Genomic DNA, 25,894 nt, shown 5'->3' on the forward strand with positions numbered 1-25,894 from the left:
TGGCAATCAGTAGTTAGTGGTGTCCCTCAGGGATTCATGTTGGTCCCACAATTGTTCACAATTTACATAGATGATTTGGAGTTGGGGACCAAGGGCAATGTGTCCAAGTTTGCAGATGACACTAAGATGAGTGGTAAAGCGAAAAGTGCAGAGGATACTGGAAGTCTGCAGAGGGATTTGGATAGGTTAAGTGAATGGGCTAGGGTCCTGCAGATGGAATACAATGTCGAAAAATATGAGGTTATCCATTTTGGTAGGAATAACAGCAAACGGGATTATTATTTAAACGATAAAATATTAAAGCATGCCGCTGTACAGAGAGACTTGGGTGTGCTAGTGCATGAGTCACAGAAGGTTGGTTTACAGGTGCAACAGGTGATTAAGAAGGCAAATGGAATTTTGTCCTTCATTGCTAGAGGGATGGAGTTTAAGACTAGGGAGGTTATGTTGCAATTGTATAAGGTGTTAGTGAGGCCACACCTAGAGTATTGTGTTCAGTTTTGGTCTCCTTGCTTGAGGAAGGACGTACTGACACTGGAGGGTGTGCAGAGGAGATTCACTAGGTTAATCCCAGAGCTGAAGGGGTTGGATTATGAGGAGAGGTTGAGTAGACTGGGACTGTACTCGTTGGAATTTAGAAGGATGAGGGGGGATCTTATAGAAACATTTAAAATTATGAAGGGAATAGATAGGATAGATGTGGGCAGGTTGTTTCCACTGGCGGGTGAAAGCAGAACTAGGGGACATAGCCTCAAAATAAGGGGAAGTAGATTTAGGACTGAGTTTAGGAGGAACTTCTTCACCCAAAGGGTTGTGAATCTATGGAATTCCTTGCCCAGTGAAGCAGTTGAGGCTCCTTCATTACATGTTTTTAAGGTAAAGATAAATAATTTTTTGAAGAATAAAGGGATTAAGGGTTATGGTGTTCGGGCCAGAAAGTGGAGCTGAGTCCATAAAAGATCACCCATGATCTCATTGAATGGCGGAGCAGGCTCGAGGGGCCAGGTGGCCTACTCCGGCTCCTAGTTCTTATGTTCTTATGTTTATGTTCTTCTGCACTGTAAATTCTATGAAAAAATCTTTCCAAAATTATGGGATGATAGAACAAAGATTTAAATTGATGGATTAGCTCCTAATCATCAGCCATATTTGCTGCCTGCACAGCAGTCCACCTCTGTTCTTTAACATGAGTTCTTACTATAGGAGGTAGGGTATTCTTAAATTGCTCTAACAGAATGACCTCTCATAGAGCCTCATCGGTAGTTTCAAGTCCCAATTCTCGGATCCAGCAATCAAAGTTAACCTGCTTAATACTTTCAAATTCCACAGAAGTCTGACTGAGCTGTCTCCTTAAAGTCCAAAACTTTTGCCTATATGCTTTAGGAACCATTCCATATGCATCCAGAATATGTCTTCTTACCACGTCATAATTCTTAGTTACCCACTCAAACAGGGAAGCATAAATTTCCTGTGCCCCCCTCCAGAGTTACTCTGCATGGGTAATGTCCATTTTTCACACGGCCACTCCATTTGGGTTGCTATTTTCTCAAATGCCCTAAAAATAGTTTCTTCCTCCTATTCATTGAATTTTGGGAAGCCCTGCATAAATGCAAACACATTGCACTGGGTTCCATTTTAGGATTAAGCTCCCCTCTACATTCTGTCAGCTTCCCACTCATTTGCAGTGCCTTAAGCTTAAAGTCTCTCTCCTTTTATTTTTCCTCCACCTCCCTTTCTTTTTCCTCCCTCTCACTTTCTTTTTCCTCCCTCTCCCTTTCTTTTTCCTCTATCCTCATTTCCATCACAATTTCTTTTTGCTTCATCTCCATTTCTTTTGCTCTCTTTTTTGCTTCAGCTTCCTTTCTGTTTGCTGCATCTCCAATTCCTTTTGCATCAGCTCCATTTTTTTCTTTTCCTTTTGCCTCAGCTCCCTTTTCTTTTGCTTCAACCCCATTTATTTTCTTTTTAATTCCCTTTCATGCACTAACTGCAACTGATCCCTCTCCAGCTCAATGTCATCGCCAGAAAATATTTCTGATGCTGCACTTCCTCATGGGCTCATCTGTGTTTCTAACATCTCTTCCAAATTAAAATGTTGAGGAATCTCTTCACTTATCTCTTCCTTCCCAACTCTAGCTGGAACCTCTATTTTTCATGCATCTACCAGTTCAACTAGCTTGTCTTTGCACAGTTCTGTTAAGTAAACCAGAGTTAAGTTGTTCACTTGAAGAAAACCCTCAGCAGCTTCCAAAGCCATCCTATTATACCACTACAAACCTGGTGTTTTTGAAAAAAATTTGTACGGAAAACAATTATTCACCATCTACCATTCCAAAAATCTAAGACCAGAATCCTTAATTTATGTTGCAATATGCTGGGCAAGTGCACGGTCAATTCCAGCCTCACTCATCCCAGAGTCACAACACAAATTAATTAACAAATAATTATTCGAGAAATACCCACAACTTTGGCTGTCCAGTAATTACAGTCACCAGGGGCGGGATTCTCCCCCAGCCGGTGGGACGGGCTGTACCGGCACCGAGAAGTGGTGTGAACCACTCCGGCATCGTACCACCCGGAAGGTGCGGAATCATCCACACCTTCAGGGGCTAGGCCGCACCAGCCGGCGGGGTTGGCGCCACGCCAGCCGGCACAAAAGGGCTTGGCGCCACGCCAACCGGCGCCGAAGGGCCTCTGCAGGCCAGCGCGGGTTGGTGCATGCGCGGGAGCGTCAGCGCAGGGGGTTCTCCTCCTTGCCAGCCATGGTGGAGGTTGACAGCAGCCGGCGCAAAGGGCAAGAGTACCCCCACGGCACAGTCCCGCCCGTGGATCGGTGGGCTCCGATCGCGGGCCAGGCCACCGTAGGGGCAGCCCCCGGACCAGATCCCCGCCCCGAGGACTCTACAGGCCACCCATAGAGCCAGGTCCCGCCGGTACAGACCTGGTTTGATTTACGCCGGCAGGACTGGCCGAAATCGGGCGGCTGCTCGGCCCATCACGCAGCAGAAATTCGCCAGGGGGGGCCACTGCCAACGGCTCCCGACCGGCACGACGCGACTCCCGCCCCCGCCAGAAACCCAGCTCCGGAAAATTCATGCCGCCCCCCCGGCGATTCTCTGACCCGGCGGGGGGGGTCAGAGAATCCCGCCCCAGGTTTCTAAGTTTAAACACAATTATCGTTTATTCATAACTAGAACAAATGCGATATATTCAATTAATACAGTTGCACAACATCAAGCTTATACCCACCTTGTCCTTTAACTGCTCCACCCTTTACCCAGACACACAAGACAGACAAAAACAGAGTGTGGAAAGGGGTGAAAATAATAAGGATTAAGGTTATAGATAAAAGTCCTTGCTTCAGCTGATCAGTTCCTTAATGCATTTTGTTCACAGTATGAGCATGGTTTAAAATCTCTGGTTTGCAGCCTGTAATGATCTTCCTTGCAGTTAGCAATATCTTACAGCTTTTTCAGGAGAGGCCTTTGGCTTCACATCAGCCCGCTCTGCAGAGAAGGTTATCTGGTCTGCTTGTATCAGCCTTTTTTTGAGAGACAATTGGTCCCCACAGTGACCTTTCAGTGAGAATTAGTTGGTTATTTCTGGAGAAAACAGAGTGGGAAAAGGAAAGCTTTTCTCCCTTAACTTCCAAAAGTGAAACTGAAAGCTCGTTAGGCCTCAGAACCCTTTCAGTGGGAACAGAATCTATCACCATCTGTACCGGATAGAACACCGCCTTTTGGGTCCAATTATTGGTCACCAGTAACATCAATAAACTCGGGTCATCAATGATGTCAGTCTAAACCTTCTGGATTTTCTGTTTGAATTAAAGGTGCAGGTGTTTTGCATTAAAATCACAGGTACATTAAACATCCATGGATCAAAACTTTTAACAGTAGAAATAAAATAAAGGGAAATAAGGGAATAAACAGCAACTGAAATGACCCTTACATCATACCAACCTTTTGATTATTTGAAATATTTTCATAGGTTCCTGCTGAATTCCCACCTATTACATCAGAAGGGTCTGTGAAAATACAAAATAATGAATCAGCCATCGTCATATCATAAAATGACACAATAGAAGGATGTCTTTCAGTCCATCATCCCAGGAACAGCACTTTGAAAGTCATCTCCAGTTAATCCCATTCCCCATCTATTTATCCATATCCCTGTAAATAAGTGCCCTTCATGTATCAATCCAAATTAGTCGAAACAAAATGATTAGTTTCTGCAAAACCTCCACATCCAGGTCTATTCAAATCTATGAGATTTGGAGCTTCCATAAGAAATGCACAACTTTCAGATTAAATTACATGTAGACAAATAGATTGAATGTGATAAATGTAATGATAGTGTAGGGAGTGGAAAGGGTTAACTATATGATGTTCATGTATCTCAACACTAGATGGTACCACAGAGTTGTCATACAAATATACTGTGCCTCCTCGGGTTCTGGGAGAAGGTGTTGGAGAAGGGTTGAGATAGGGTGTTAGTTGTATTAGAGAAATATTATAGATTTCTGTAGCATAGATTTAATATTGTTCTTTTCTTAGCTATTACTTAGTAAGGTGTTCGAATAATTTAAAGTAGTGTAAATAAAGTAGATTTGTTTGAAAGACATAGCTTGATGTTCTTTGTCAGCACTGTGACTTTAAGCTATCTTGAGGGGCTCCACAAGGAACATCAAATGGTACCAGATAGTGCTGTAGCTAGAATTAGTCAGAATATTTTAAAAAAGTGCTCAGACTTCAACTGCAAGACAGTTTGCAAGCCTGTTGCATCTGCTCATCCAGACAAGTCAAGACCTCGTGGAGAAACTGCAGATTCCCAAACAGTTCCGGACTTCGGGTAATATTGATGTTAATTGGAAAACTTTCAAGTAGCACTTTGAGCTTTACCTATCTGCCTTTGACCTTGAAACAGCTGGCGATCAGTGGAAAATTGCATTATTTTTAACAATCCCTGGAGAGCAGGCAATTGAGCAATACAATACCTTCCATTTCTCCACTAATAATTAGAAAAAAATCTAATGTGATGATTGAGAAATTCAATCTTCACTGCAAAGCTCGGATTAATGGGACCAATGAGAGATATGTGTTTAAAAAGAGGATTCAGAAAGATGGAAAGTCCATTGATTGTATTATCACTGATCGGAGACTAAAGGCGCAGACCTGCAACTTTTCAATCCTTACAGACTCTCTGCTGCGGGACCAAATCATTTTTGGCATTAAGAATGAAAAATTGAAGGGCAGCATGGTGGCACAGTGGTTAGCATTGCTGTCTACGGCGCTGAGGACCCGGGTTCGAATCCTGGCCCTAGGTCACTGTGTGGAGTTTGCACATTCTCCCCGTGTTTGCGTGGTTTCACCCCCACAACCCAAAAGATGTGCAGGATAGGTGGATTGGCTATGCTAAATTGCCCCTTAATTGGAAAAAATTATTGGGTACTCAAAATTTTTTTTTTTTTTAAATGAAAAATTTTGAGAACGCCTAAACATGTAACACTGGAAGACGCAATTGATGGTACAGCAGGAGTGGAGGCAGCCTGCTGTGACTCCTGCCCTGCAACAAGGGTCCCCGTTGGCGTACATCTCCTGGGGCGAACCGGCCTGGATGGACCTGGCTGCTGGTCAGGCAACCTGGGTGGCATGCAGCTGCCCTGTTCTGCCCGCTGCCCACCAGATGCACCAGGGACAGGAGGGGGGTGTCCGGGGTGTTGCGGTGCTCTGGCACCTCCCCTGCGGGAGTCACTGGCGAGGGCCTCGTCACCTCCTCCTCCCTTGGTTTGCCCGATGGCGCCCAGGCTACTCCATGGGGCGAGGATGCGAGCAGAGCCACCCCCGAGGCACCGCCCCAGCCCCCCCCCCCCCCCCCCCCCCCACCCCTGCCACCTAGTGCTGCCAGTCCTGGAGGCCGGCCCTGGTCTCGACAAGGGTCTGCACATTCACGGCTATGGAGCACAGCGAGGGCCATCTCCATCTGGGACTGTGCCACCCACTGAGGTCGCATGCCACATCAGCCAGTGACTGAGCCACAACCCTCTGAGTCTGGGCCACATTCCTCTGGGTCTGCACCACATCAGCCTGTGACTGGGCCACGTCCCTCTGGGTGTGTTTTACATTGGCCAGTGTCTGTGCCACGTCCCTCTGGGTGTTGGGCACCTCCTTCTGACTCTGTGCCACGCCAGCCAGCGTCTGGGAAAAGCTACCAACATCCTCAGCCATAGCCTGCTGTGACTGGGCCACGCTGAGGAGCGCCGCTGCAATGTACAGCTGGCTCTGGCACATAGCTGCCTATGAGAGGGCAGCCCTGTCCTGGGCCTTAGTCCCGCTTGCACAGAATGCCCCAGGTCTTGCACATGCTGACCCATATCCGACACCATCGCCCCCATTGCCTCCACCACAGATGCCACCTGTGCGGTGTCAGCCTGGTTGGCACGCATGACCGGCACTATCCCCTGCTACTGCACACGGAAGGACTCCTCCACCTGCGGCTTCAGGTGTCGGAAGCCCGCCTTCATTCCATCCTGTAGACGCTGGGTCTCTGCCTGCATCTCGACTGTGGGTGGGACTGGATGTACCAGGAGCCCGGGACCAGTCTGGGCGGCAGCTGGTTCATGGGGCCGGCCTGCCCTCCAACCATCCAGCCCCTCGGCTGCTCCTACTTCCACCTGCTGCACCGGACTGACTGTGTGGTGCGCACCAGATAGTGTCCCAGGAGCCTCTTCACTAAAGTGCCCATCCGAGGTAATAGTCTCTGAGATGGTGGAGGGTGTTGCAGACAGCTGTGGCAGAACGTCCATGTTCTCCTCCGACCCGAACCCCAGGGCCTACTGAGTCTCGGTCAGAGGGCTGATGTTCATGCTGCTCCCACCGTCAGTGCTCGGCCGCCTGGGGGCACCGGCCCTGGCACTGGCTGGGGGCGGGGGGCCCAGGATTGGCTGGGCCCATCTCCAACAGGTCCTGTAAGAAACAAGACAGCACGTATAGTTAGACAGCGGGATGGGGAAGGGGGTGAAGAGTGAGGTGGGGGGGGGGTGTGAGGGGGTTGTGGAATGAGGGGGTGCGTGAGGGTGAGGATGTGGGGGGTGGGGAGAGGGTTGGCCACTCATGTGTCATGGGGATGCGCAACTTGCTCACCCACTGCCAACCTCCACATCGGCAACCTCCCTTTCCTCCGGGCCACCGACCACACCCAGTGCCCTCTGCTCGGGCACGGTGAGGACCGCAGGTCTAGTGGTCCCCCTCCGGTTATCTCCCGCTCCCGGCGGGTGTGGGCGGCACAGCGGTTGGGTAGATGATGGCGTTAGTGGCCAGGGCATCCGGCCACTGGCGCTGGCATGGTGCTGGCATGTGAGGCAGGGTTCATCCATCCCCTGTGGGCGGGGGGTTGGGTCCGGGTTACATGTGTGCGGTAGGGGGGGGTTTGGTGCCAGGGGCACAGCGTTGCCTACTCAACCTGGCCGCCCTGATGAGGTGGTGCAGTTTCTTCCTGCACTGGATGCCACTCCGGACGGCGTAGCCAATGGCGCTGACTGTGGTCATCCTTCTCTCCTCCTCGGCGTCCACGAAGGTGTCCAGCTCAGCGTCTCTGAACCATGGTGCTACTCTCCTTCCAGCCATCTTGTTGACTGGGACGGTGTGTGTGGGGGAATGACCCACACACGAACAAGTTTGGTTGCGATGTCTGAGTCTCATGTGCGGCAATCACGAAACCGGCGAATCGGGCTCCATTTCACATGGAACCGATTGTGTTCCACGTACCGATGGTGCAAGCTCATTTAGAGTTGCTGAATCGGTGCACCTGTTGCACCGTTTTTGCTGTCGTAAAACACCACTGTTTCCACACCGATGTCAGCACTTCGTCTCAAAATCGGAGAATCCAGCCCAGGGTGTTACTTGTATTGGAGAGATATTATAGATTTCTGTGGCATAGATTTAATACTGTTCTTTTCTTAGCTATTACTCAGTAAGGTGAGCAAATAATTTAAAGTAGAGTAAATAAATCAGTTTTGTTTGAAATACATAGCTTGATGTTCTTTGTCAGCAGTACCATTTTAGCCACCTAAAGGGACTCCACAAGGAACATCACAATGCATGTTAAGGGTTTTCAGTAAGATCTACTTTGCATAAAAGATTGTTTCCTTCTACCATTCACCAGTTAGTATCTTGTTCAAAATCTGAATTAAGCAGAACATTGAGCGATACGTACTGACATCAATTTCTTTTAACGCAGGTTTCAGCTCTCTGGGCAATTATTTACAAAGCACTCAACAGGAATTGTTGCATTAGGTTGTCAACATTAAAATGCAAATATAAAGTTTCGAAAATCTGTCAGATATATGCTTAGTTAAATTAACTTCCATTCAAGAAACTCTACAGCAACATGAAATGCTGAAATATTTCACTTACTGTTTACTATTGGAGGAATGCTCGTAGCATATAGCCCTTGCGTTGGATCTTTGAACCTAAACAAATGTGCAACATAACTAAATGTAATTTTTTTCAGCAGCAATAATTGCCATTATTGTCTAAAACAGAAATTATGTTTATTAATGTTGTAGTATTAGTGAAACCTGTTTTGCTAAATGAAAGGAAGAAATTTAACACATACTGGCAACGTGCACATTTTTAAAACTATTTCATGGGATTAGGTGGCTCTGGCTGGGCCAGCATTTTTATTGCCCATCCCTAATTGCCCTGATGGTGGGAGGGCATTCCGGGACATTTATCCAGCGACAATGAAGTCACATCGGTGAAGACAACATCAATTCAGGTAAATTGGGGCAGAGCATTGGTCAAAAATAATACAATAATAATCTTTAATATTGTCACAAATCAGCTTACATATTCTTTTATAAATTTAGTGTACCCAATATTTTTCCAGTTAAGGGGCAATTTAGCTTGGCCAATCCACCTACCCTGCACATCTTTGGGTTGGGGGGTGAAACCCACGCAGACACGGGGAGAATGTGCAAACTCCACTCGGACAGTGACCCAGGGCCGGGATTCGAACCCGAGTCCTCAGAGCCATAGTCCCAATGCTAACCACTGTGCCACGTGCCGCCCCAATTGAGAAGGCAGGGCTTTCATGAATAACCTCAGCTGCTCCGAGAATTGATGATGCCCTGTTGGCCTTGCTCTGAATCAAGAACCAGCTGTCCAGCCAACTGAGCTAAACCGGACCCTAGTACGCTTATATTAACACTCCAATGAAGTTACTGTGAAAAGCCCCTAGTCGCCACACTCCAGTGCTTGTTTAGGTACACTGAAGGAGAATTCAGAATGTTCAAATTACTTACGTCTTTTGGGACTTGTGGGAGGAAACCGGAGCACCCGCAGGAAACCCATACAGACACGGGGAGAATGTGCAGACTCCGCACAGACAGTGACCCATGCCAGGAATCGAACGTTGGACCCTGGAGCTGTGAAGCAACGATGCTTAACACTGTGCTAGCCACTAATCTACGAACCACCCAAGTTTGAGATATAACGTAGATTACAAGTGCAAAGCCATACATTTCTGTTTTATTTTAATTTCATTATTTATATTATCATAAATAGTCAAATATCAAAATTTGGAGCCAAATGGGAAGCAACGAAAAATTGGTGGTAAACTAAAGGATTCACTGTATTCGATTTGGAGTACCGGGAAATGAAATGCTAAGTCACTGCATCAGCAACAGTATAGGAATGTTATAACACCAGAGTATGGAGCTAAGAAAGGGATAGTTCCATCAATCCGAATCATAACCCATTAATTAATTGTGTCTATGTGAACATTCCTTATAACTGTATACATTTGAACAGTGATATAGAAATATTTGAAACAATATTTCACACACATTTACTGTAACTCAAAACTATGAAAGGTGCCAGTAACATTTGAATACAGTATTTACCCGCATGCTTTCTTTTTGATCAACCATGCACTTATCCCGCTGATTAATCCCAGAATAAGAAGAGCAACAATCACTATGGCAGCTATGACGCCTTTGCTTAATTTGATGGAGCTGGGTTGATCTGAAACTGCAATAAAACAAGTATTGAAACTAATCTCAAATTTCTAGGAACAACTGCACATCAGTAAAACATGTACACATCTAAGCTTCTGCTATCTGATTGCTTGACTGTTACCAAGATTCAATAATCTAACGATTATTAAATGGTCATGACGGAATCCTCTCGAGCCAAAAGCAATCTCATTTAAACACTTTTTATTGAATTCAATAAAGTTGAGGAAAACTTTACTGCTATAAATACGATAAAATAAAACAACAGGGGAGTAACTAATTCCTAATTTTCCAAAAAATGAATGGAAAATTAAAAGTAAATGCAAGATTCTGAATGGAATTTAAAACTGGGATTTTCCTAGAAAATGCACAAAAGGAATAGTTAATATTCTGATTTTATATCTTGAAAGGTATTCAATCCGAACGTCAAGACAGTGATAATAAGTTTGTAGGATCCATTCATCAGCCTATATTTAGTGCCAGTTTGGGTATAATAAGAATGTCAACGATGAAAAGATATAGTCAAGATGAAGAAGGACTCCGACCTATATATTTTCCAGTTTACCGTGAAGATTAACAGAGCTTGTGTTAGAAATTATTTTGATTTTGAAAGGAGTGTGAGGGGATGAAGATTGTTATTGCAGTTCAGGAAATCAGGAAAGGCTGCATGTGCCTTAGCTTCATTAGAGAAAAAGCCAAGGCTGGATGATAATATATTGTTTTTGCAATGATTTCTAAAATATAGATCAGTCGCTATAGCTCTTAATTCAAATGCAACATCATATGGTGAGCGAGATAAACTTCGTCCATCCCACATATTAAAATATGTAAGAGACCATTTCGCTTTCCATACCCGTGGATAATGTGTCCTTATTAAAATCTTACTTGGAATTTCCTTATCACGAAAATCCTTATGAATAAGCAAAGTTTTTCTCAAAATTGATTTAACTGTTATCAGTTACTATAGACTTGATCGTAGAAATAAATGAACATATCCATGCCTAATGTCATATTTATTGACAGTTTGAATTATGAAAATCTTAATGCCGATTGGTTTCTTATTTTGTTCCAAAGAACAGCATAGACAAAAATAGCTAAATAAAGCACATTAATGTTCGAATTTTGTTTAAAATATATTGACGATATACTGAATCATTTACTTACCTTGTACAGTTATCTGTATGGTAGTGTTTGTGCTTTTATCGGTTATGCTGTTACTTGCGCGACAAGTATAACTCCCACCAGCATTCAAATTCATTGATTCAATGTTATACGTTTGTTCTGTCTTTAACAGCCTACTCCCATTGTACCATTCATATGTAGCAGGTGGGACTGAGGAGGCAGCACAGCTTAATGTAAGAGTTTCTCCCTGTTCTATCTGAACTGGCCCTGGCGGTGTAATATTGATATCCTCTGGGCCATCTTCAAAGGAATCAAGAAAATGACTGAATTATATATAACTAATATATTCACCAATGTTAAATACAAAAAAATGTTTTGTGATGCCTGTGAACTTACAATTAACTTGCAGTTTGGTGTTTCCAGATTTGTTGTTAAAATCATTGCTTGCCTTACATTTATATGTTCCTGAATCATATCTGTTAACACTGATTATAGTCAGTGTAACATTGTCAGGAGATGTTATTATTCTGTCATTATCCTTGATAACTTGATCATCCTTATACCATATCCGTGATAGTATCAAGCCTGAGGCATGGCAAGTCAGGAAAACGGTATCCATGTTTTCCATTGGTTTTGAATTGTTGGTCAATACACTGACATTTGAAACAGGTTCTGTAAAAACAATGAAATGGGAAATTGTAATTTTGCCTTCTCCAATCAGTGGTCGTTCTTAAAGCAATCAGTTTCCTCATTCATGGTTTTCAACTCCAATTCAATGTGATTTTCAGTTGGACACCAGATACACTGGATCTGGTTTCACATCAAGGTAGAATCGAACCGAATCGATGACTTCTGTAGTTACTGGTGTCATTACTGATTCTTGGTTAAAAATAACATTAAAAAGCTCATGAAATCATGGGACAGCACCCACCTTCTTTGCTCCTTGTCCATCCAATTGATGCAAAAAATGCAATGATTTCTCTTTGCAATCCTGCATCATTACGACTGTTTTTCACAAATATCTACCGTCATGTTGTACACCTACAGGCTGTCCCTTGGCAATCCCCCTTCTTTCTCATCTACATGCAGCCTCAGTCACATCAGTCGAAAATAGAGGGTGAGATTTTATAGAGCATTGGCGTCCCCACATCCACAAGTAGAGAAATCGGGACCTACATCCCCACCCTGGCACTTTGCTAGAAACAGATAATTCCCAGAGAACATCAATTTCTTTAAAGTGAAACTTTTGTCTCCTTTGGCACGGGCTTCCATGAGCAGTTGCTGGCTGCCCTGCCCTCAGACCTGGTTCGGGAATCCTGCTGGCTGAGCCTTTTTTCCTCAAAAGTAAAACACAGCGGGCTGGATTCTGTGATCCTGAGGCAAAGTGTTGGCACCGTCAGAAACGCCGTTGCATTACTCAACGGGTCAACACGGCCTCAGAATCAGCAATTCTGGCCCCTACAGGGGGCCAGCACAGCACTCCAGCAGTTCACGCTACTCCAGCTGCCGATCCCAACGTTAACTGGGAGCCGCGCATGCACAGTGGCTCCCTTCAACGCGCCAGCCCGATGCAACATTGCACAGGGGCCGGCGCAGAAAAAAGGAGGCCCCCAGCCAGAGAGGCCGGCCCAGCCCACATAAACAGCCCGCCCCCCCCCCCCCCCCCCCCCGGGTCAGACCCCCCTTCCCCCCCACAGGTCGTCCCCCGACCCTTCCACGTCGAGATCCCACCGTCTGAGAGCAGGTGTGGATGGCGCCGGCAGGACTCGGGTTTTGCACGACAGCTGCTCGGCCCATCCCGATCCAAAAATTGTCGGGAGAGGGGGGCCGCGTAGAGCAGCCCCCGACCGGCGCCGCGACAATAATATCTCTGCGGAGAATCGCGTGCTGGCGTCGGGGCACGATTCGCGCCAGTTGCAGGGATTCTTCGGCCTGGCCCCGGGCTGAGAGAATCCCATCCAGGATATTCTGCCCCTACGTTTCTCCCTCCTCGCCTCACATTCTTTGCGTGCATGCACCTCAACGTTTGGACCAGTCTGTTATCCGCTCTAAGGGGACCCGACCAATCAGAGTCTGATATTACACTGCATTGCCTGTTGATAGACTATCAGCAAAATGCAGAGTGATCAGACTTTGATTGGTGCCCAGGGAGCAGCAATGCTCCTGAACGAGATTGGATGAGAAAAACCACGGCAACAGAGCAACTGAGCGATGCTCTCACTTGAGCTCCTCCAATATATTTGCCCGCCAGGTATACACCGTGGTAGAGCAGTCATAATTCCTGCCACAGTAAGAACTCTTCCAACACCAGGTTAAAGTCCAACAGGGTTATTTGGAATCACTAGCTTTCGAAGCATAGCTCCTTCATCAGGTGACTCAGGTTCCTGAAACCGCTCTGGAGGGGCCCTCTAGTATGATGCTGAGAGGGTCGCCCGCATCGTGGTGGCCTGCTGTGTCTTCCACATCACGCAGCAGAGGGGTAACATGCTGGAGGTAGAGGAGGAACGCTAGGCCTCGTCCGATGATGAGGATGCAGGTTGGAGAAGGATGGGCAGGACACAGGGCCTTGGCAGGCACAGGGGGCCGCATGATGCATGCGCCAGGACCACTGTGCACAGTATGCTCTGATCGCTTCCAGTTTTCCCAACTGGGGTTGGGGGGTGGGAAGGCACTGACCAGGGGCATGGACACCGCACCCCACCCCCCACACCTCACTCCCCCCTCCTCCGGCCACCCCTAGCCTGCAATCCCCTCTGTGATGCACACATAAGAACATAAGAACTAGGAGCAGGAGTAGGCCATCTGGCCCTTCGAGCCTGCTCCACCTTTCAATGAGATCATGGCTCATGTTTTGTGGACTCAGCTCCACTTTCCGGCCTGAACACCATAACCCTTTATTCCAGTACGGGGTGGGGACCCTTGATTGGCAGTAACACCACGGATCTGGTTGGTCCATGGGATGGAGGATGATGACAACCCGCTCTGCGATGAGCTCTGGTGCTCCGCATTGTTTGACAATGTCTGACTCCTGCCCACGGTAGCACTTTCCACCATCCACCTTGGTGACCCTTGCATGCAAGCTGGCCATTCCATCACACAGTGCCATCAAATCCTCATGGTGACGATGGTGGGGATGGTCGGTGTTGGGGGGGGGGGGGGGGGGGGGGAGAAGCCCAGGCCACCAACAATGTCTGCCTATTTCCTCCCCAATGTCTGCCCATTCCCCCCACTGCTCTCTGGCAGCCCAGACCTGCACACCACTCACACACCCATCTGACAGTGCACTGAGACAGTGTGATGAGGTATTTAATGAGACGAGACAACATATATACAGGTTTGTGCCCTAGCCCCTATAACTAAACTGTGCCCTGCATCTGTGCCAACTTAACTCGTGTCTAATTTTGCGGCCTTACAGGCCCTAATGCTACATCTTGATGGTTCTCCAGACGATACAGCAGGAGTGGAGATGGCCTGCTGTGATTCCTGCCCTGCTACCTGGTACCCCATTGGCGGTCGTCTTCTAGGGCGACTGGGCCTGGATGAGCCCAGCTGCTGCTCAGGCATCCCAGGTGGTGTGGTGCTGCCCTGTTCTGCCCACCAGATGCACCAGCGACAGGAAGAGGGAAGTCCGAGGTGCTGTTGTGTTCCGGCACCTCTCCTGCGGGAGTCACCGGCAGGGACTCCATCACGTCCCCCTCCTCTCTTGGGGTGCCTGATGGCCGCGGACCATTCCATGGGATGGGGAGTGCGAGCTGAGCTAACCCCTGAGGATCCCATGCCATCTGGCGCTGCCAGTCCTGGAGGCCCACATTGGTCTCTACCAGGGTCTGCATGTTCGTAGCCATGGAGCACGGAGTGGACCATCTCCACCTGGGACGAGACCTCATCACCCATTTACTCTGTCACCACCTTCTGGGTTTGTGTCACATCAGCCAGTGACTGCGCCATCTCCCTCTGGGACTGTGCTACCTCTCCCTGTGTCTGCTCCATATTGGCCAGCCCCTGGGCAATGCCGCCGACATTTCCAGCCATGGCCTGTTGTGACTGGGCCATGCTCAGGTGCTCCACTGCGATTTCCAGGTGGCTCTGGCACATGGCTGCCTGTGAGGTGGCAATCCTGTCCTGGGCCTTGGCAGCGCCTGAACAGAATGCCCCAGGTCTTGATATGCTGATCCATAGCCAATGCCTCTCCCGTGGATGCCACCCGTGCGGTGTTGGCCTGGGTCGCCACCACCCCTGCTCCTTAACGCAGTTGGATTCCTCCATCTGCACCTGCAGATGCTGGATGCTCGCTGACAACACCTCATGTGGTACCTGGCTCTGCGCCTGCATCTCCACTATAGATGGGACTGTCCTTTCCAGAGGCCCAAAACCCAACTGGACGGCAGCTAGTTCCTGGGGACAGTCTGCGATCGGTGTGTCCGGCCCCTCGGGAGTTCCTACCTCCACCTGCTGTACTAGATAAGCTGTGTGGTGCGCACCAGAGAGTGTCCCAGTAGCCTCTTCACTAAAGTGCCCAACTGAGGTGAGTGCCTCTGGTATAGTGAAGGGTGTTGCAGACAGCTGTAATGGGAAATCACTGTCATCCTCTGACTCACTCTCCGGGGTGCCTATAACTCGGATGGAGGGCTGGCATCTGAGCTGCTTTCAGCATCAGTGCTTGGTTCATTGGTGGGAGCTCCAGTTGTGGCGTCTGCTGGGGCCAGGAGGAGTGATGGTGGTGAGGGTGAAGGTCGTGTGGGGGTGAGGTTCCGTGTGAAGGTGAGAGTGGTGGGCTGAGGGTGGCATGGGAGTGACAGTGGAGTGTGGGTGAGGGTGGAGGGGGTGAGTGTGGTTGTGAGGATAGCGTGGGTGTGAGGGTGGTGTTGTGGGAGATTGACACAAGTGTCATGGAGAACCGCAACTCAGCAGAGTCTCACTTCCTCACCCGCGGCCGAATTCCACCCAGGCCATCTCCCTTTTCTCCAGGCCACCGACCACATCCAGGGCCTTCTGCTCTGCCACGGTGAGGGGCCGCAAGTCTGGCGTTCTCCCTCCAGTCTTCTCCCGCGCCTGGTGATTATGGGCAGCCTTCTCCTGGGGTAGGGGGCAAACAGAAAAAGACAGTGTTAGACAGTCTGATGTATACAGCCCAGCGGGTGGGTAGCTATCCTTTCCAGGCTGGGGTTTAGGCTCATCCTCCTCTCCTCCACGGCATCCAGGAAGGTCTCCAGCTCAGCCTCCGTTAAACTTGGCGCCGCGTGTCTTGTTGCCATCTTGTTAGCTGGGATGGAATGTGTGGGAAGTGAAGTCTGTATTTGCAGCTGCAGCTTGTCAGCCTCCTGAGTGTCAATTGAGAAACCGGTGAATCCCTCCCCATTTCTCATCAAAATCGATTGTGTTCCATGTGGCACTGGTGCTAGCCCCTTACCATTAGCGGAATCGGTCCAGTTATGTTGTCGTGGAACTCCATGAATTCTGCGCCGGTGTCAACACTTTGTTTTTGGGCTGCTCCAAGGTAGCAGATTAGACTACAGCACTTCCTACTGGATTATGTGAACTTTAGTTCTGCTGTGATTTTCTCCCACTTGATGCAGCATGCGTTATTGAGGTACACGATCCAATGGATTCCCTGATACTTCATATTCCTTTAGGAGGGCAGCGCTCTCTTTATCAAAGGAAGGGATGCAGATGCATTGGTAACTTCAGGGATTTGCCATGAAGGCTGCATTGTAGATGGCACCACCAAGTTGTTTGCATGGTTCGTCAACAGTGATGTTTTGTAGTAGGTTTGTTAAGATGCTGCGTTCCAAGGTTTCACTGTGTCTCATCCAGTTGGCTTCCTAGAAGTTGTATTGCATCTTCTTAGGGTTGTTGACTACTGGAACACTTAGGCCGAAACGATTGAGTAGAGGACAGTGTTGGCTATGTGGGAAGTCATCTAAGACAAAGCTCTGTGCACGGTGGAGAGTCCCATTAAAAGAATAATTATTTTGCCATTTGGCTGAATAGAATGTTCCTTGATGTTTGGGGTTGTGTTAAAGTGTCAGATCATTTCTGGATGGCCACCCTGCAAGCGCTTCACTGTCACTGTCCAGTACTGGGTATCTTCAATCTGAACGGTGGCTGTTAAAGTCCCCCACATAAATGGTTGGGGGGGGGGAGGCAAGACTTGCTGCTTCCAGATAGGGCTTGGATACCTGTAGATACTGGCTATATGGAATCCATCAATTGCTAGTGTGTTAGCGAAAGTGTTCATTGCTAGATCATTTGCTGAAGCAAAGTCGGTTCGTACATAGGTGACACACATGTTTGGCATGAGGGAGGTAGCACAGCCTTTGATGGAATAGCGGACTACTTCTTCTGTTCTGGTGTGTGTATCTTGCAGGCAAATGATACCAATGGGGTGTTGAACAACAAGATCTTCAAAGGCACTTTGCTTGGATGCTGACAGACCCTCAACATTAAGTTGGCAGACTCGGATTGCGGACCCTGATGCAATGTTATTTTGGGCAGTCTTTCCATGTGTGGACTTTTCCCATGATGCTTCCTTTGGAAGTTAGTCTGCTGGTAGGGTTATTAGATTCTGGGGTGGGGTGGGAAAGATGTGAAAACTGATTCATTGCCCCCCCCCCCCCCCCCCCCAACCCGGCCCCGTGATGTTGATAATGGGGGATTTAGCGATGGTCATGCAATTGAATGTCTTGAGGCAATGTGTAAACGCCTAGGATGAAGTCAGCTCCATACCTGTACCCTCTACTGTATAGATGCATATAATTATGAGTTGTTCATAAACTCTCCAAGTTAATGGTGGAGGTGGAGACACTAAACTCTTTTAAAAAGTACCTGGGTATGCACCTTAAGTGCTGTAAACAGCAGGGTCATGATCCAGGTGCAGGAAAGTGGGATTAGAAAGGGCACCTGGGATCCTTGGGCTGGCATGGACAAGATGGGCCTAAAGGCCTCTTGTGGTGCTGTAACTTTTCTATGGTCTCAAGGTTCGAACTGCAGGTCATATATTCAACCCTACTTCATAGTGTCCAAAGCCGGATTCTTTGGGGAACAATCCCAATTTCTCTAGTTTCTCCAAATAACTGAAGTCCCTGATCGCTTGTATCATTCTGCTAAATCGCCTCTGAGTCCCTTCACATTGCTTTGACATCCTTCTTAAAGTGCAGTGTCTCTATCGATGATAAGAAGGGAAATGTATTGATAATGTATATGTTGTATGAATGCGGTTGATAATTGCACAGGGTAAAGTTAAAACAAATAGATGATTGAACAGACGTGACGCTCCAATCATTGAAAACTAGCAATCACAATGCAAAGAGAAGCTGAACTCTTTAGTCAATATAATGCCAAGGACATGCCCAAATGGTGCTGACCTGACATACCTTGAACATTGTGTGCAGTTCTGGTCAATAAAGTCAAAGGAGATATCCTTAAATGGTAGACACAGAGCAAGATTGACCCACAACTGCTGATGACAGAGGGGAGAACAATGATGGGGGAGGCCAAGTATAGGCACAATAAAGACATTTGTTCCAGTAAATCATAACCCTCAATGCATGGAATGGTGTCCCAAATTAAGTAGTAGAAAATAAAAGCCTGCTCCCATTTAAGAACTAATTGGATGGTGCAGTGGGGACTTTAGTGTCTTTATAGATGTATCAATCACTTCCGGTAGCTGTGATGAGGAGCTCAGCCGCACGTTCGGTAGCTCCCGCTATTTTTGGACTTTCGGGCTCTTTCAAGGGCCCACAGCAGTGCTGGTTGGACATTTCCCCTGGTGGGAACACATCCACTGTGCTCATCTGCCGGTGGATGGACTGGACCAGGAGCGGGGCGATCAATAAAGCGGCTTTGGAGCAGAGAAAGGTACGAGGCAGGACAAACAAGATGGAGGCGGGCGGGAATCCGGCAGCGTGGCAGCAGTGGGTGCAGGAGCTGCAGGATCTGCTCCATTGCTGCTTCAGAGAGCTGGAAGCTGAGATCCTGGAGCCGTTTAAGGCCTCGCTGCACAAACTCATGGCGACTCAGGCGGCTCAGGGTGCGGAGATTTGGGAGCTACAGCAAAAGGCCTCGGAGAGCGAGAACGAACTCCTGGGCCTGGCAGTGAAGGTGGAGTCACACGAGGCGCTTCACAAGAAATGGCTGGCAAGGATGGAGGAGATGGAGAGCCGATCCCGTCGGAAGAACCTGCGGATTTTGGGCCTCCCGGAGGGGCTGGTGGGTTCGGATTTGGGGGCCTATGTGGTTGTGATGCTGAATTCGTTAATGGGCGTGGGGTCAGTCCAAGGACCCTTGGAGCTGAAGGAGGCCCATCGAGTGCTGTTGAGGAAGCCCAGGCCGAACGAGCCGCCTAGGGCGGTGCTGGTCCGTTTTCACCGCTTCGTTGACCATGAGTGCGTGCTGAGATGGGCGAAGAAGGAAAGGAGCAGCAAGTGGGAGAATGCAGAGATCAGGATCTATCGGGACTGGAGCGCGGAGGTGGCGAAGAGAAGGGCTGGTTTCAATCGGGTGAAGGGAGTGCTTCACAGGAAGGGGTGAAGTTTGGCCTGGTACAGCCGGATCGCCTCTGGGTCACTTACAAGGACCGCCAGCTCTACTTTGACTCCCCGGAAGAGGCCTGGGCCTTTGTCCAGGCAGAGAAGTTGGACTCGAACTGAGGACTGGGGGGCTGGGGAATGATGTACATAGTCCGGAGGTTCTGTCCTCTTTGGCATCCTTTCGTTTTTATTGGCTGTGTTTGATGTTGCCTTTTTGCTGTTCTGCTTTTTCGCTTTTTGGGGCTCTTATTTATTTATTGGGGTGCTTTTTAGTTTTTTAACTGGTGGAGGGTTGGGGAGCTGTTCGCGGTCCTGCTGGGTCAGGTGCCCATCTTTTTCCCATGCGTTGGGTCAGGGGGGTGTTTGCGATGGTGCTGAAGGAGTAGGGGGCGGGGCCGGCACTGGGAGGTGGGATTGGTGGTTGTGTTGCATCGGGGGGGGGGGGGGGGGGGTGTCGTTGGGATGGCGGGAGCAGCCGGGGTCAGCAGGAGTCGACTGACTTACGGAAGTAGAATGGTAGGGGTTACGCCGCTAGGGGGGGCCCTAGCTTGGGGGGTGGTGGTTGGGCTCGGAGGGGGGGGGGGGGGGGGGGGATGGAAGTAGGGGGGGTACCGGGTTGCTGCTGCAAGGGCCGTAGGAGAACGGCTGGTGAAGGGGAGGCTGGGGGGGGGGTTGCTGCCGTGGGGAACGGGCCTGGGAGGTTCTCTGGGCACGTGGTGAGCCGAGGGAGAGCTATGGCTGACCGGCGCAGAGGGAGGGGGAAGACCCCCCAGATTCAGCTGGTCACATTGAAAGTGAGGGGGCTGAATGGACCGGTGAAGCGGTCCCTGGTCTTGGCACACCTGAAGAGGCTGGGAGCAGACGTAGCTATGCTCCAGGAGACGCACCTTAAGGGGCGGATCAGGTGAGGCTGAGAAGAGGCTGGGTGGGGCAGGTGTTTCACTCAGGGCTGGATGCAAAGAATCAAGGGGTGGCGATCTTAGTTGGCAAGAGCTTGTCGTTTGTTGCGTCGAATGTGGTGGCGGACAGTGCAGGTAGATACGTAATGGTGAGTGGTAGGCTTCAAGGGGAGTGGGTGGTTCTGGTCAATGTGTACGCCCCCAACTGGGATGATGCGGACTTCATGCGGCGAATGTTGAGCCGGATCCCGGACCTGGAGACGGGGGATTTGATCTTGGGAGGGGACTTTAATACGGTGTTGGATCCGGATCTGGATCGTTCGAAGTCTAGGACGGGTAAGAGGCCGGCGGCGGCCTCAGTGCTGAGGGGGTTCATGGATCAGATGGGAGGGGTAGACCACTGGAGGTTTTTGAAGCCGGGGGGGTAGGGAGTTCTCCTTTTTCTCCCATGTCCACAAGGCTTATTCCCGGATTGACTTTTTTGTTCTCAGCAGGGCGCTAATCCCGAGTGGTGGGGGCGGGGTATCCGGCGGTAGCCATATCTGACCATGCTCTGCATTTGGTGGACATGGAGCTGGGGGAGGGGAAGGATCAACGCCCGCTGTGGAGGTTAGATGTGGGGCTTCTGGCAGAGGAGGAAGTATGTGGGCGGGTCCGTAGGGGTATAGAGGGGTATTTGGAAGCCAACGAAAACGGGGAGGTGCAATTTGGGGTGGTCTGGGAGGCGCTGAAGGCGGTGGTTAGAGGGGAGCTGATATCCATTCAGGCGTACAGGGAGAGGTGGGAGAGGGTTGAGAGGAAGAGCCTGGTGGAAGAAAAGGTAAGGGTGGACAGGAGGTATGCGGATGTCCCGGAGGTGGGGCTTTTGAGGAAGCATCGCAGCCTCCAAGCGGAGTTCGATATACTGACCACCCGGAAGGCGGAGGCGCAGTGGAGGAGGGCGCAGGGGGCGGTTTATGAGTACGGGGAGAAGGCAAGTCGGATGCTGGCCTACCAGCTCCGAAAGCGGGAGGCAGCAAGAGAGACAAGGGGAGTCACAGATGCAGGAGGGAACTTGGTGCGGGATGGCAGGGACATTAATGGGGTGTTCAGATCCTTTTACGAGGGACTGTACCGGGCGGTGACCCCTAGGGAGGTGGGCGGGATGGACCGCTTTCTGGAGTTCCCAAGAGTAGAGGATGAGCGGGTGGAGGGTCTGGGAGCCCCAATCGAGTTGGAGGAGCTGATGGAAGCGCTGGGGAGCACGCAGACAGGGAAAGCACTGGGACCTGACGGGTTCCCGGTGGAGTTTTACAAGAGGTTTTCAGATCTGCTGGGCCCGCTGCTTGTGAGGACCCTGAATGAGGCGAGGGGGAAGGGGGGGCTCTGCCCCCGACGATGTCTAGAGCAATAATCTTACTGATCCTGTAGCTGGATAAGGACCCCCTCCAATGTGGGTCTTACAGGCCGATTTCGCTCCTCAACTTGGATGCAAAGTTGTTGGCTAAGATACTGTCCAGGAGGGTGGAAGATGTGGTCCCGATGGTTATCCATGAGGACCAAACGGGGTTTGTGAAGGGGAGGCAGCTGAATGTCAATGTACGGCAGCTTCTTAATGTTATGATGATGGCGTCGGCGGCTGGAGAGGCAGAAATAGTAGCATCGATGGACGTGGAGAAAGTTTTTGACAGGGTGGAGTGGAGCTACCTGTGGGAAGTGCTGAGGAGGTTATGGTTTGGTAAGGGATTCATCAGCTGGGTGAGGTTGCTGTACAGCTCCCCGGTGGCGAGTGTGGTGACGAATGGGAGGAGGTCAGAGGACTTTCGGCTTTCCCGGGGGATGAGGCAGAGGTGCCCCTTGTCTCCCCTGCTCTTCGCGTTAGCGATTGAGCCCTTGGCCATGGTGCTGAGGGATTCAAAGAACTGGAGGGGGATTGTGCAGCGGGGGGGAGCACCGGTTGTCGTTGTACGCAGATGACTTACTGTTGTACATTGCGGACCCGGCGGGGGGATGCCAGAGGTGTTGAGGATGCTTGGGGAGTTTGGGGACTTTTCGGGCTACAAGCTCAACGTGGGGAAGAGTGAGCTGTTTGTGCTGCACCTGGGGGACCAGGAGAGGGAGATAGGAGAGCTCTCGTTGAAGAGGGCAGAGAGGAGCTTTAGATATCTTGGGGTCCAGATAGCTAGGAGCTGGGGGGCCCTGCACAGGCTAAACTTTTCGAGGCTGGTGGAACAGATGAGGAGGAGTTCAGGAGGTGGAACGTGCTGCCGCTCTCTCTGGCGGGCAGGGTCCAGTCGGTTAAGATGACAGTGCTCCTGAGGTTTTTGTTTCTTTTCCAGTCCCTCCCCATATTGATTCCGAAGGCTTTTTTCAAGAGAGTGGATAAGAGTATTCTGGGGTTCATGTGGGCGCGGAAGATCCCGAGAGTGAGGAGGGTATTCCTGGAGCGAAGAAGGGGGGCTGGCGGTTTGGCGCTGCCCAACCTGTGTGGGTATTACTGGGCTGCGAATGTGGCAATGATTCGCAGGTGGGTGATGGAGGGGGAGGTGCCGCATGGAAGAGGTTGGAGGTGGCGTCCTGTGTGGGTACAAAGTTTGGAGGCATTGGTGACGGCCCTGCTTCCACTCCCCCCGGCAAGATATTCCACGAGTCCGGTAGTGGTGGCGTCCCTCAAAATTTGGGGGCAGTGGAGGCGGCACAGGAGGGGAAGTGAAGGCCTCAGTGTGGGCCCTGATACGGGGGAATCACCGGTTTGCACCAGGGAGAATGAATGGTGTTTTTGAGTTGGCATAGGGCAGGCATCAGGCCGATGGGGGAATCTTTTCCTCGATGGGAAGTTTGCGACTTTAGAGGAGTTGGAGGGGAAGTGGGGCCTCCCCACTGGGAATACTTTCAGGTATATGCAGATTAGGGCGTTTGTTAAGCTGCAGGTGGCGGAGTTCCCGCTGCTGCCGCCTAGAGGGTGCAGGATAGGGTGCTCTCAGGGACGTGGGTCGGTGAGGGGAGGATCTCGGCAATTTATCAGGTGATGCAGGAAGAGGAGGAGGCCTCGGTGGAGGAGTTGAAAGTGAAGTGGGAGGACGAGCTTGGAGAAGAGATTGACAATGGGACGTGGGCGGATGCCCTGGGGAGGGTGAACACGTCCTTTTCTTGCGCATGGCTCAGGTTAATTCAGCTGAAGGTGCTGCATAGGGCGCACATGACTGGGGCCAGGATGAGCCGGTTCTTCGGAGGTGGGGGGGGGGGGGGGGGAGGACAGGTGTGGGAGGTGTTCGGAAGGCCCGGCGAACCACACCCACATGTTTTGGGCATGTCCGGCGTTGGAGGGGTTTTGGAAGGGGGTGGCGGGGACTCTGTCCAAGCTGGTCGGTTCCAGGGTGGAGCCGGGCTGGGGGCTCGCGATCTTTGGGGTAGCATCGGAGCCGGGAGTGCAGGAGGCGAAAGAGGCCGGTACCCTGGCCTTTGCGTCTCTAGTAGCCGGCGTAGGATTCTCTCAGTGGAGGGACGCGAAACCCCCGAGCCCGGAGGCCTGGATCAATGACATGGGCTGGAAAAGGTTAAGTTTGCCTGAGGGGGTCGGTACAAGGGTTCTTCCGGCAGTGGCAGCCTTTTCTCGATTTCCTGGCGGAGGGGAAGAGGGTGGTCATTCTCAGCAGCAACCCGGGGGGTGGGGGGGTGGGGGTTCGGTGTTTGTTAAGGGGGTTTGTTTTTGCGACGGGTGTGTTTTCTATTTTCTTTTTTCTTGTGTTGTTATTAGTTATTAATTTATTACTTGTATTGGGGGGGATTTCTTTTTCCCCTGGTTCTAGAATTTTCTGCCATGGAAACAATTTTATCCTGTCCACCTTATCTGTTCACCTCATAATTTTGTCCACCTCAATTTTTTATTTTATTTTACAGCACCCAATTCATTTTTTTTCCAATTAAGGGGCAATTTAGCGTGGCCAATCCACCTAGACTGCACACTTTTTGGGTTGTGGGAGCGAAACCCACGCAAACACTGGGAGAATGTGCAAACTCCACATGGACACTGACGCAGAGCCGGAATCGAACCTGGGACCTCGGCTCTGTGAGGCTGCAGTGCTAACCCACTGTGCCACCATGCTGCCCCTTGTCCACCTCAATTAAGTCACCTCTCAGTTTCTTTGTTCCAGGAAAAAAAACCCAACCTATCCAATCTCTCCTCATAGTCACGCTTTTCTATCCTTGACAACATTCTTGGAAATCTCCTCTGCACGCGCTCCAGAGCAATAACATCCTGTACTGTGACAACTAGAACTGCACACAATATTCCAGTTGTGGCCTCAACAGTGTTTTATACAGTTCTAACATTATATCCTTAATTTTATATATTTTTAAATAAATTTAGCGTAGCCAATAATTTTTCTTTTCCAATTAAGGGGCAATTTAGCATGGCCAATCCACCTAACCTGCACATCATTGGGTTGTGGGGGTGAAACCCACGCAGACATGGGGAGAAGTGCAAACTCCGCACGGACAGTGACCCAGTACTTTTATATTCTATACCTCTGCCAATGAAGGAGAATATTCCACATGCTTTCTTATCAACCTGAACTGCTGCCTTTAAGGGTAGCTTACCAGTATTGTATGCCAAGATCTCAAACTTCATGCAGTCTAAATAAACACGGAGAAACAATCATCGCCAGCTGGATGTGACCCCTGCAGGTTGTTACACCAGGGGATTGGGTTCAGGAATGACAGACACTGCTAAGATGTTGTTAGCATGGCCTGTCCCTTTAGGATCATGAGGATACATTGAGGGAAAATGTTCTCAAGGCACAAATTGTGATCAACGGCATCTCAGTTTATGTTAATTGAGAGCAATGTTGTTGTCTGATTTGTACTGTAGATAAAGACTATTAAAACTTTAAATGTAATACCTAATTTTTGGGTGTATGATTTCAGTTCACGTCAAATAGAACTAGATGAAAAAGATGTAAAATTCATCTTCCATTTCCATGATGGCACCACATAGAGGTGAGGTCTCCACCCCCACCCTGCAGAGCCATCTTTGTCTCTGTGCACCTGAACACCTCAGGGGACTAAGTAACATTTGGTAGGAAACTTGTGTTCTAGACAGCTTTCCCTATGGAAAGGTGCTGCTCCTGTAAAAAGGAAGTTTCTTCAATGCACAGAAGGCTGTTGGAAATTGCTTTCAGTCCCTGACGGACAAACTGTCGGATTGACAGGAGGAGCGGGGTTCAGGTTTAGCGGCATTACCTCGCACTGACTATGCTGAGAGGTTGAAGCAGCAAGGAGTCCCTGTTCGCAGCGTCGCTGAGTACAAGGTGAAAGCATGCGGTGAGGATAGTAAATGTCTAGAGTCCTTA

The 25,894-nt window shown here is 49.6% G+C and overlaps 1 protein-coding gene across 7 annotated transcripts in view; it reads right to left on the minus strand.

Annotated features, from left to right (window-relative positions):
• The window catches only part of LOC119974525 (carcinoembryonic antigen-related cell adhesion molecule 5-like), a 112,794-nt gene that overhangs the window by 21,682 nt on the left and 65,218 nt on the right, over window positions 1-25,894 (minus strand). For 5 of the 7 annotated variants that reach the window (XM_038813476.1, XM_038813471.1, XM_038813475.1 and 2 more), the window contains 5 exons: window positions 11,534-11,809; window positions 11,180-11,437; window positions 9,905-10,031; window positions 8,415-8,470; window positions 3,963-4,027 (listed from right to left, as the gene is read on the minus strand). In XM_038813476.1, coding sequence (XP_038669404.1) covers window positions 3,963-4,027; window positions 8,415-8,470; window positions 9,905-10,031; window positions 11,180-11,437; window positions 11,534-11,809 — 782 coding nt within the window. Of the gene's footprint in view, window positions 1-3,962; window positions 4,028-8,414; window positions 8,471-9,904; window positions 10,032-11,179; window positions 11,438-11,533; window positions 11,810-25,894 lie in introns of those variants that run through there. The other 2 variants (XM_038813473.1, XM_038813472.1) reach the window with 2 other exon arrangements.

This window comes from Scyliorhinus canicula, chromosome 12 (genome assembly GCF_902713615.1).
Source record: "Scyliorhinus canicula chromosome 12, sScyCan1.1, whole genome shotgun sequence".
NCBI classification, from domain to species: domain Eukaryota; kingdom Metazoa; phylum Chordata; class Chondrichthyes; order Carcharhiniformes; family Scyliorhinidae; genus Scyliorhinus; species Scyliorhinus canicula.